Source organism: Orycteropus afer, unplaced genomic scaffold (assembly GCF_000298275.1).
Source record: "Orycteropus afer afer isolate SDZICR_OR568_19922 unplaced genomic scaffold, OryAfe1.0 scaffold00033, whole genome shotgun sequence".
Taxonomy (NCBI): Eukaryota; Metazoa; Chordata; class Mammalia; order Tubulidentata; family Orycteropodidae; genus Orycteropus; species Orycteropus afer.
Genome location: NW_006921620.1, coordinates 2607114 through 2619304, shown reverse-complemented (window position 1 = coordinate 2619304; position 12191 = coordinate 2607114). Strand labels below are relative to the sequence as shown.

General features: G+C 36.4%; 1 protein-coding gene across 1 annotated transcript in view; it reads right to left on the bottom strand.

Moving 5' to 3' along the window:
- Positions 1-12191, bottom strand: part of BTBD8 (BTB domain containing 8) — a 172512-nt gene that overhangs the window by 63649 nt on the left and 96672 nt on the right. Inside the window, exon 6 of the mRNA XM_042780309.1 lies at positions 2418-2507. Within this exon, the coding sequence (XP_042636243.1) occupies positions 2418-2507 (90 nt within the window). The remainder of the gene's footprint in view (positions 1-2417; positions 2508-12191) is intronic.

The window sequence follows — 12191 nt, the reverse complement described above, 5'->3', positions numbered from 1 at the left end:
TTCTTCTTTTTTTTCCAACTTTTGCATTCTAATCACAGTGATAATCAACACAACTTGATCGCATGTTTGGTCAATTTCAGACTGTAGAAGTTGGAAAAACTCTTCAATATCCTTGTCTTTGGCTTTGCTGGTTGGTGCATAAATTTGAATAATAGTAGTATTAACTGGTCTTCCTTGTAGGTGTATGGATATTATCGTATCACTGACAGTATTGTATTTCAGGATAGATCTTGAAATATTCTTTGTGACGATGAATGCCACACCATTCCTCTACAATTTTTCATTCCTAGCATAGTAAATTATATGGTTGTCTGATTCAAAATGGCCAAAACCAATCCATTTCAGCTCACTAAGTCCTAGGATATCAATCTTTATGCATTCCATTTCATTTTTGACAACTTGCAATTTTCCTAGATTCATACTTTGTACATTCCATGTTTCAATTATTAATGGATGCCTGCAGCTGTTTCTTCCCATTTTGAGTCATGCCACATCAGCAAATGGAGGTCCCGAAAGCTTTACCCTATCCACATCATTAAGGTTAGCTCTACTCTGAGCAGGCAGCTCTTCCCCCCTTGTATTTTGAGTGGTTTCCAAACTGAGGGTCTCAGGTCTCATCTTCCAGCACTATATCAGACAATGTTTTAGGGCTATTAATAACGTTTTCCAGTACTATATCAGACAGTGTTTCACTGTTATTCATAAGGTTTTCCCTGACCAATTCTTTGAGAAGTGGATGGCCTCTTCTTTCTTCTGAGTCTGTCTTAGTCTGGAAGCTCTACTAAAACCTGTCTACCATGGGTGACCCTGCTGGTATTTGAAATACCAGTGGCATAGGCTTCAGCCTCACAACAACACACAAGCCACCATAGTGTGACAAACTTATAGATGAGTGGTAGAAGCTGGCATGTAGTAAAGCTATGTTGTGAGAGGAAATATTTATCCATTATCAACATCATAAATCAAAGATTGAAAATTATAGGTGAAGGAGTAGAGAATAATAGTTGATGCCACTACTTTCTTGTCAACTGACCTCTTAGTAAATGGGCCTTGTTTTTAAACAGTTGGGTGTTTTAATATTTAATCTGATCAATTTGTGGATTAATTAAGGAAAACTAAGAAAAATGGTTCCCTTTGCACTCTGTAGCTAAACTGAGAGGTCATCTTGAACAATACGAAAGAGATAAAAACAGAGCAGCTCTGGTTGAAGAAGTACTTCTCAAATGGCCTTCTCTTCAGAAACCAACCCCACACTATGTGTTTTCTAATACGCCTACAAGGAACTTTAAAGTTCTACTGAACAAAGTTTGAAAATCATGCATTTAAAAGCAGAGGAAAAGAGCAGTCTCAGCTAGCTCAAGAACACGTCCCAAGAGAAAACTTTCATTTCCTCAGTGACTGTGGTAGGATAGATTCTGAATTAAGAATCAACAAACACAAGGTTTGTTTTCAGCATAAGAACTTATTTACCAGATGGTCCTGGGGAAACATTTAACTTCTCTGATCTTGATTTTCCTTATCTGCAATAAGTAAATACACCTTTCCTATCTCAAAGATTGATTTTAAAATTAAAGGACACAATGAATGTGAAAGAAGCCTAGAAAATACAAAGTATTATGTTAATACATTACTACTGCTGAGGACAGAATCTATGTAGGAAGGAAAAATTATCCATAATAGGTACCAAGTAGTAAAAATTATCAGTAAACCTACAAGGAAATAAAGATTTCTTCCAGAAAAAAAATTAGTTACGTGCTTTCTGTAAACTACTTTCCCTTGCTGTAGAATTAATGTCTCATAAATCATGTAATTGTTTGACCTTTGTCTTACTACACAGACTCACACAATTAATAAACGCCAAAATGTTGCACCCTGAGTCAAAGCAGTGTAATTTTTCCATTTAAATTTGTATTGAATTCTGTTCTCATGAGAGGAAATCGAAAGTTCTTGAAAATGAAGTCTAGAATGTATCAAGCATTGTCCTTGGACAAATTTTCAATTAAATAAAAGTGATTATCCCTAGAACTGGAACTCTTAGACTCTGGCTCTACTAGCACTGCCCTTCTTACATTAAACAGATATTTTAAAGTCATCATAAATGAAGGAACTTTACCAGCAGAATACATCTTTCAGGTTGTTTTTCAACAGTATTCATAAAATTTCACCAACTGGTCCATTGATGCATCCCTTTTATACACAGGATAGATAATAAACTCCCTAGCCTGGCATTGAAAATCCTAAATAATCCGAAACTACCTCTATTCCTAAATGGTCCTTACTACCTCCTATTTTCAGAAAATGTACTTCACTGAATTCTACTACATGAAACACATTTCATTGAGCATACAGAAAAATCAAATTCATAAAAAGTGCTTTGTTTGAAGTATTATTTGCTGCCTTGTAAAAATTATGCTTACCCTTTAAGAGTAATGCACTCCTGGGAGCTTTCAGCCCAACAGCCACTCAGCATCGCAGCAAAATAACTAGATCTGGCACTTAAAATGGCCCTAAAGGGAAGAGGGGAAAAAAACACAGGTAAACATTTATGTACTATGCAATGTGTAACTTTTTAGTGAAGCTCTTCATCTTTACCTCTTAAAACATGATATTTTTTGTTATTTATGTGCACTGCTAGAATTATTGTAATAATAAAAATTATAAGGTTATATTTTATACCTAAGTATTTTAATTGCTTGATTAAAACATTAATTCCCATACCCTTTTTATCTTTCTAATTTTTCTTCATAAAAGCTCTTTAGTGATAGTAACAACTGAGACTATTTCTATGATTAAGAGAGTAATAAACTACTTACAGAGAAATAAAGACCAAAAGATGGTATTTAACATCTTGAGGAAATATCAGATAAAAAAGACTAAAATTCTAAAGGTCCTGAGTTCTAGTTGAGAACTCATCCTAATTATACTCAAGAAAGGCTTTATCTTAGGTTTGAGAAAGTGACAAGAAATACAATTTCTTTTGAATTTCTATTCTATCTTCTGAGATAAATGTTCATTCATTAATTCAACAATTATCTATTAACTTCTGTCTATGCCAGACACTATTCCAGGTGCTGAGAATACAGGAATAAATGAGATACATAGCATTAAGTTATATTCTAATGGGGGATGGAAGAGTGGAGAAAGAAAGGGAGAAGGGAAGATAACAAAGTTAATAAATAGTAGAAAGGCAATTTTAAGTGGTACAGTGCAGGCAATTAAGCGGGGTGTATTTATACAAGAAATGGTAATGAGGGAACTGGGCTCCTCTAGAATTTAGGAGAGGAGACTACTTATAGACTGGGTAGTCAGTGCAGCTTCTCTGAGGAGGTGACATTTAAACTGAGCCTGAATAATGGGGAGAGAGCTAGGCAAAGATCTGGGAGAGAGTACTCCAGACAGAAAAGCCAACTAGTGCAAAAGCCTTCAAGGGGCAATAAATTTGGTGTCCTCGAGGAACAAGAAAACAGCCAATGTGACTACAGAATGGTGAGTGAGAACAGGTAGCGAGTCAACTTATGTAGGACCTTATGGCCATGGTGAGGGGTTTCTTTACATATTAATTCAATTGCAATAAGAAACCATTAGGTACTAAGCAGTATAGAGAAATGATCTGATTTTCATTTTTGAAAGGTGACTCAAACTGCTTTGTAAAAAATGGATCATAAAGGGCCAAGAATAGAAATAGGAAGACCACAGAGAGATATCAGTGGCTTAGGCAAGGGTGGGAGCAGTAGAGAGAGAGAAAATGGACAAATCTGAGGCATATTTTGGAGGCCAAAGAGAGAATGAGGACTTAAGCAAAATGGGGTTTAATGGGGATCAAGCAAAAGAGAGGAATCAAGGATAATGCCTAGATTTGTGTCCTGAGCAAGTACTAGATGGTTTGTGTTTGTCTGTGTATTGGTGGGAGTGGGAAGAAGGAATCAAGTTTTCTGTTTTGAATATGCTAATTTTAAGATGTCTAATAGACAGCTATGTGAAATTATCAAGTAGATAGTATAAAAGTCTGGAACTGATTAAAGTGATCTGCCTTGAAACATAAATATAAATCAATGTATAAGCAGCTTTAGATATTTTCTAGTAATGGAAGATAATGCACATACAGAGTTTTCTTCTAAAGAGATACTGGCTGAAAGGAAATACAAAGTATGTTTCAATTATATCTATATATCTATATAGATATATCAAATTGGCCTCAGAAAATCTGGTGTTATGCTAAATGTGAGACAACTTTTTCTTCAGCTGGACCACTAAAAAAAACTGGCATACATATTCTAGGAGTTCAGTCCTCTTGTCACCAATTTCTCTTCCAGGTCAGGTTCCACTACTGACCTCTGAGAATGATAAAACATTAGCTTGTCTCCTCGGAACAAAGATGGGGCAATGTACTTCCGTGGTGATACTGCCTCAGAAACCCAAGGAGGTGTTGCTATGAGTCGGGTCCAACTGGATGGCACATAACAACAATAACAACAGTAACAAAATCTGTTTACATGTTTCGATTATGACACTCATTGAATAAATGTATTCTAAGGACTGCTATTGTATATTTCAGCTGGACCCTAAGTGCTATACCCTGTGAAGAAGAGTGAATAGGAAACAGACTAACCCTTATGAAAATCAGCTCAATTTAATCAGCTCAATTACTGACTAGCAAGGGATCTGCACCTAGCCTAACTGCCAGTGAAAAGCAAAAAGTAATCTCTCTGCATTAAAATAATATCACTCAGCATATCAAATTAGTTCTGTAAAATTTTAATAAAATGTCCAGGTATCTTCCATAGATGATCAGGCATAAAAACAAACAACTGGAAAATAAATTTTTAAAATGCCACTTATACTATGCTTAGCTTTAAATGCCTATTTCAGAAAAGGAAAAAGATTTCAAATCAATGATTTAAGATTCCACTTTAGGCAACTATAAAAAGAAGAGCAAAGTAAACCTAAAGAAAGGAGAAAAAAATGAAAAAGTAATAGAACCTGATGATCAAGTGAAATATTTAATTCACAGGTTTGTTGTGTAACTTATTATTCTACAAAAGAAGTGAAAGATTAAAGGCCATACCTTACAGTATGATTAAACCTATATAAATGGATCTGAAACTATTACTCATTCTACGATTATTTCCTCAATTATGAAATAAAACTTTTTAAAGCTCTTTCAATTATAAAAATAACATATGCTTATAATAAACTCTCCTACAGAAATGAATAAAGTAAAAATTTTAAGTACTTTCCTTGCTTCCTTGTTTGCTTCAGTTCCACTCTTCAGGAATAACCATTGTGAACCATTTATTAAGGAACTCTGGTCACGTAGTGGTTACCTGCTTGGTTGTTAACCAAAAGGTTGGCAGTTCAAACTTACCAGCTGCTACATGGGAGAAAGATGTAGCAACCTACTTCTGTAAAGATTACAACTTCGGAAACCCTATGGGGGCAGTTCTACTACATACTATAGGTTTGCTAGAAGTCTGAATATATCTGAAGTCAGGGAATATTTTTCTTTAAAAAAAAAAAAAAAGTACTGACTATCCTGCAGGCCTTTTTCCATGGCAGTTTTTAATAACACATTGACCATGTATTATACTGAATTTTAATACTTATAATCCACTTGATGCTCCATATGTCATTGTTTCTTGATGAATCTCAATCTCAGCACAAAACACAGTACTAGGCATACAGTGCTCATTAGACAACTAATGAAAGAGTGCTATTAGAATGCTATCCTATCATGTACTTACTTTGTCTGACCATGCCTAGTGATCAGCAAGTTTTAGAGTCTCTTCTGGCATGCATAGTAGAATGTGCAAGACCAATGACTTTTTCATTGCAAATACCTTTCTTCAACAACATAAATGGTGGTTATGCACAAGGATCCTGCCAGATGGAATACACAGAAATCAGATCAACTACATCTGTGCAAAGAGGCGATGCAGAAATGCCATTATCATCAGTCAAAACAAGGTCAGGAGCTGACTGGAACATACCATCAATTGCTTATATGCAACTTCAAGTTGAATCTGAAGAAAATTAAAACAAGTCCACAGAAGTGAAAATACAACCTTGATTATATCTCACCTGAATTTAGAGACCATCTGAAGAACAAATTTAAGACACCGGACACCAATGACCAAAGACCAGACAAGTTGTGGATGACATCAAGAACATCATACATGACCAAAGCAAAAAGTCATTAAAAAAACAGGAAAGGAAGAAAACACCAAAATGGATGTCAGAAGAGACTCTGATGCTTGCTTTTCAAATGGAAAGTAGCAAAAGTGAATGGAAGAAATAATGAAATAAAAGAGCTGAGCAGAAGATTTCAAAGGGCAGCTCAAGAAGACAAAGTAAAGTATCATAAAGATATGTGCAAAGACCTGGAGTTAAACAACCAAAAGGGAAGAACGTGCTTGGTATTTCTCAAGCTAAAAGAACTGAGGAAAAAATTCAAACCTCAAGTTGCAATACTGAAGGATTCTATGGGCAAAATGATGAATAATTCAGGAAGCATCAAAAGAAGATGGAAGGAATATAAAGTGTCACAGTACCAAAAAGAACTGGTTGATGTTCAGCTATTTCAGGAGGCAGCATATGATCAAGAACCAATGGAACTGAAAGAAGAAGTCCAAGCAGCACTGAAGGAACTGGCAAAAAACAAGGCTTCAGGAATTGACGGAATGACCACTGAGATGTTTCAACAAACAGACACAGCACTGGAGGTACTTAATCGTTTATGCCAAGAAATTTGCAAGATAGTTATCTGTCCAACTGACTGGAAATGATTGATACTTGTGCACATTCCAAAGAAAGTTGATCCAACAAAATGTGGAAATAAGCAAACAATTTCATTAATATCATACACAAATAAACTTTTGCTAAAGATAATTCAAAAACAGTTGCAGCAGTATATTGACAAGGAACTTCCAGAAATGTAAGCTGGATTCAGAAAAGGACATGAAACGTATCCCATTGCTTATGTCAGATGGATGCTGTTTGAAAGCAAAGACTACCAGAAAGATATTTATTTGTATTTTATTGACTATGTGAAAGAATTTGATTGTATGTATCATAACTAATTATGGATAGCATTGAGAAGAATAGGAATTCCAGAACACTTAATTGTGCTCATGAGGAACCTGTACATAGCCCAAGAGGTTATCATTCAAACAGAACAAGGGGAAACTGCATGATTTAAAGTCAGGAAGGGTGTGTGTCAGGGTTGTATCCTTTAACTATACGTATTCAATTTGTATGCTGAGCAAATAATCTGAGAAGCTGGACCATATGAAGAAAATGGCATCAGGACTGGAGGAAGACTCATTTACAACCTGCGATATGCAGGTGATACTACCTTGCTTGCTGAAAGTGAAGATGACTTGAAGCACTTACTGATGAAGATCAAAGAATATAGTTTTCAGTATGGATTACTCCTCATTATTAAGAAAACAAAAATCCTTACAAGTGGACCAATAAGCAACATCATGATAAATGGAGGAAAAATGGAAGTTGTCAGGGATTTCCTTTTACTTAAATCTACAATCAACATGGAAGCAGCAGTCAAGAAATCAGACATCGTATAGTACTAGGCAAATCTGCAAAAGACCTCTTTAAAGTGTTAAGAAGCAAAGATGTCACTTTGAAGACTAAGTTGCACCTAACTTAAGGCATGGTATCTTCAACTGACCCGTATGCATCTGAAATCAGGACAATGAATAAGGAAGACTGAAAAAGAGTTGATTCCTTTGAATTGTGGTACTGGTGAGGAATACTGGAAATACCATAGACTGCCAGAACAAACAGATATTGTCCTGGAAGAAGTACAGCCAGAATGTTCCTTAGAAGCGAGAATGGCCAGACTTAGTCTAATCTACTTTGGTCATGTTGTCAGAAGGGACCATTCCCCAGAGAAAGAAATCATGCTTGATAAAATAGAGGGTCAGTGAAAAATGGGGAGACCCTTAATGAGATGAACGGACACAGTGGCTGCACCAATGGGCTCAAATATAGCAAGGATTGTGAGGATGACACAGGACTGGGCAGTGTTTAATTCTGCTGTACACAGGGTTACTATGAGTCAGAGACAACTTGATGGCACCTAACAATAAGAACAACTACACACACACACATACACAGCGTGTCATGATTTACATGTGTGGTAGCCATGAAAGTGCACCTCTCAGATCTCTGAATGTAACTCACCTATGTGCCAACTACCACATTCTAAAATCTATCACCACTTTGGTCCCAAGGCCACAGTTCCCACAGGCTGTTCAGTGCCAATGATTGAGTGTACCAGGGATACTAAGACAGGCCTTTTCCTGGAAGACAGGCAATTCTGACAGGTAATTTTGGCTTGGGAGCTTTTCAACAGCCTGAGAGCGCTGGTGGCATGGTGCTTAAGGTATTTGACTGCTAACCAGTAGGCTGGTGGTTCAAACCCACCAGCCACTTCTCAGAAGGAAGGTTGGGCAATCTACTTCCATGATGATACTGCCTCAGAAATCCAAGGAGGGGTTGCTATGAGTCAGATCCGACTTGACAGCAATGAGTTTCAGTTTTTGAGGAACTTTCCTTAGAACTGCACTTTAATCTAAGATGCCTCTACCCAACTTTCCTTCCTTCCCTCTTTCCTTAACTCAGGCTCATAAACACATTGTAGTCTAACACCTCTTCTACCCTTCTCTGGCTTCTTCCCCATTTCTCTCACATACACTTATACTAAGAAATTTCTTGCAAATCAAATGCCATATTTGTGTCTGCTTCTCAGAAGACCTGAACTAATACAGCATGCTAGCGATTATCCATCTGAGCAAGATTAAAAGCATCTGAGCCTGAACCATGACCCCGATCTTAAAACAGAAATTCAGAAAACTTTAAATTTTTGAAATTTAAAATTAAATTTTAAACTGTTTAATTAGTATACATGCCTCAGATTGAAAAATAATAATGTAGATGGCATGATGCATTTAATATCTTTGCCAAATCCTTCATTTTCCAACTTGCCAAAAACTATTTTTATCTTTTGATTAAATTCAATCTCAACTGACAATGCTGTTTCTGGCTTGGTTAAGATGTCCTAATTTTCCCCTTGCTGTCGCTTTAGTACACTGCTATTCAGTACTTCCTGATGTTAGCTGAACTAGATTCACTACTCCAGGCAGAATAATGGCCTGGATTACTCAGAAAAGCTCTAAAGGGGATTTTTTTACTTGGACAATTTTTTTTAACTATTCCTGCCCTAAGAATTTTTTTCCCCTTTAGTTCTCCATGACTGAGCGGTGAATCTGAACTTTTGGATCTGTCATTACCACCTACTCGGTGTTTTGCAAATATTTTAGAGAACATAACATTTTAAAAATGAAACTTAGCTTTCTCTCGAGAATTTTGACTATGAATCTCACAGGACTAGTCTTTCCTAGGTTAAACTGTAAAGTACAGTGGATGTCCTATTATCCAACACAACTGGGACTGATAGCTGGTAACTTAATAAAAAAAAAAAAGACAGGAAAGAATAAAAGCTTACATATGCATACACACACACACACACACACACATATCATTTGATCACAATTCTTTTAAAATGTGCATTCATTCATAAATCTTTCTTTTAAGGTAGGTTTGCTGATTACAACCTCTTTCTTACATAAACTATATCCATATATGCTATCTCAGATTTCTAGTCTAAATTTTTTCACTTCAAACTTCTATATTGTTTCATCTATACCAAATTCAAAAACAATTTTTAAAGTGCCTCTCCTTTATTTTATCTTTCCAAAGCATTCACCTTAGTTTTCATTGGACCAATATTCTTTTCATACTTCATGTGTCACTGGCTTATATGGTATTTCATTAATTTCTATCATTAAAATAATAAATTCAAAAGGCATAAGCAGGTTTGTAACAAACCCAAGTGACTCTTGGAAGGGACAAACTCAACCAATGGGTACAAAATTGTGCAAGCATACTAAAGAGTGGTCTTCTAGCCTTGAGAGTTTTCAGCCTCATGTGTCAGCAGGTTCTAAAGAGAGAATCTGGGGAAGTTAAATACTGTTGAGTTAGAAGAGCTTCTACTGTAGGTGGTTTGTTTCCTACCTCTCCTTTAATGCACTCAGTGCCTTTTGCTTTCATCCCCACTACAACCTCTCCCAAAGGCCTGTGGACCAAGGAATGCCTACCCCTTTTCCTTTTGTTGCTCCCACATCTAATTTATCATTACTTAAAGCCTTTTACATAGATAGTGATGACCATTATCACTAATAAAATAAATAACAATATGATATTAGTAACTCACTTGATTACATGGAAATTTGGAGTTTTATTATAACCATCTCATTTAAGCTTCCTGACAATCCTTCAGGAAGATTGGCAAACTTCTATAAAAGGCCAGACAGTAAGTATTTTAGGCTTGGCCAGTCCCTGTTGCATATTCTTCTTTGTTTCTGTTTGTGTGGTGGTTATTTTTAACAATCTTTTTAAAATATAAAAATCATTCTTAGCTTAAGGGTCATGTAAAAACAGGTCACTGACCAGCTTGAGGCAGAAGTTTACAGGCATCTGCATTAAGAAAAGGTAGAGGACGCAACACTGTGTCTTTTACAAATACATACTCACAGTAACTAATACTTACTGAAAGCTTACAATATGCCAGGCACTTTGCTAAGTGCTTTGGGTGTGTTATCTGATTCAATTTTCACAGCCATCTTCTGCTACAGTTATATTTGATCTCAGCTAAAAGGCCAAGAAACAATGCTTATTATTCCTTTTACAGATTGAAAAAAAAAAAAATTGAGACTTGGGAAGATTAAGTAATTTCTAAGCAATAAAGCAATGGAATCAGAATCTAGAACCAGAAAGACTGGCTTAATTACTAATCTATATAGCTTCTGAAAAAAGCATTTGTTATTTTTAAAAAAGCTTTTTTGAAAGATGTATAGATTAGTAATTAAGTCAGTCTTTCTGGTCATATTGCATTGGGCAAATCTGCTGCAAAAGACCTCTTTAAAATGTTGAAGAGCAAATATGTCGCTCTGAAGACTAAAGTGTGCTTAACTTAACCTAAGCCATGGTGTTTTCAATCGCCTCATATTCATGTGAAAGCTGGACGATGAATAAGGAAGACCAAAGAAGAGCTGATGGTTTAGAGTAGTGGTGTAGGCAAAGAATACTAAAAGTACCATGGACTGCCAGAAGACTGAACAAATCTGTCTTGGAAGAGATGCAGCTGGAATGCTCCTTGGAAGCAAGAATGACCAGACTTTGTCTCACCTACTTTGGTCATGTTGTCAGAAAAGACCACTCCCTGGAGAAGGATATCATCCTCAGTAAAGTAGTGGGTCAGTGAAGAAGGGGAAGTCCCTCAACAAGATGGATTGACACAGTGGCTGCAATGATGGGCTCAAGTTTACCAGGGATGGCGAGGATATCCGGTGCATGACCAGGTAGTGTTTTGATCTGTTGCACAGAGTTGCTATGAGTCAAGCCAACTTGATGGCACCTAACAGAGCTTCCAAAAATCTTACAGCTGGTGTGCCCAAGTGCACATAGCTAATTAGTGGCACAACTCATACTAGAACATTGATCTCCTAACTCCTGATTTATTAAATATTCAGAGAAACCTAGAAAGAGGATTAGAAATGGTCTTAACCCAATGAATGAATGTCTAATGGTACACAACATCAGGCACCGATAAGAGAGGTACTTTGGAAGGGACACCAGATCTTGAGTGTCAAAAAACTAAAATGAGGAATCACTGCCCAACTTCTTCAACAAGGCAGCATAAGATAATCTTAATTATGGAAGACAGAAGTACAACAAATAAATTGTCTTAAAACATAGATTTTGTACATACAATAATTACTGTGCTATAAAGAAAAATGAAGTCTTGATACATACTACAAGATGGATGAACCTTGAAAACATTATGCTGAGTGAAATAAGTCATCACAAAAGGACAAATATTGTATGATCCTATTTATACAAAATATCTTCTTGTTGTTGTTGTTATGTGCCGTCGAGTCAGACCCAACTCATAGCGACCCCTCCTTGGGTTTCTGAGGCAGTATCACTACGGAAGTAGATTTGCCCAACCTTCCTTCCGAGGAGTGGCTGGTGGGTTTGAACCGCTAGCCTTCTGGTTAGCAGTCAAGTGCCTTAGGCACTACGCTACCAGAGCTAGAATAGGCAAATGCATA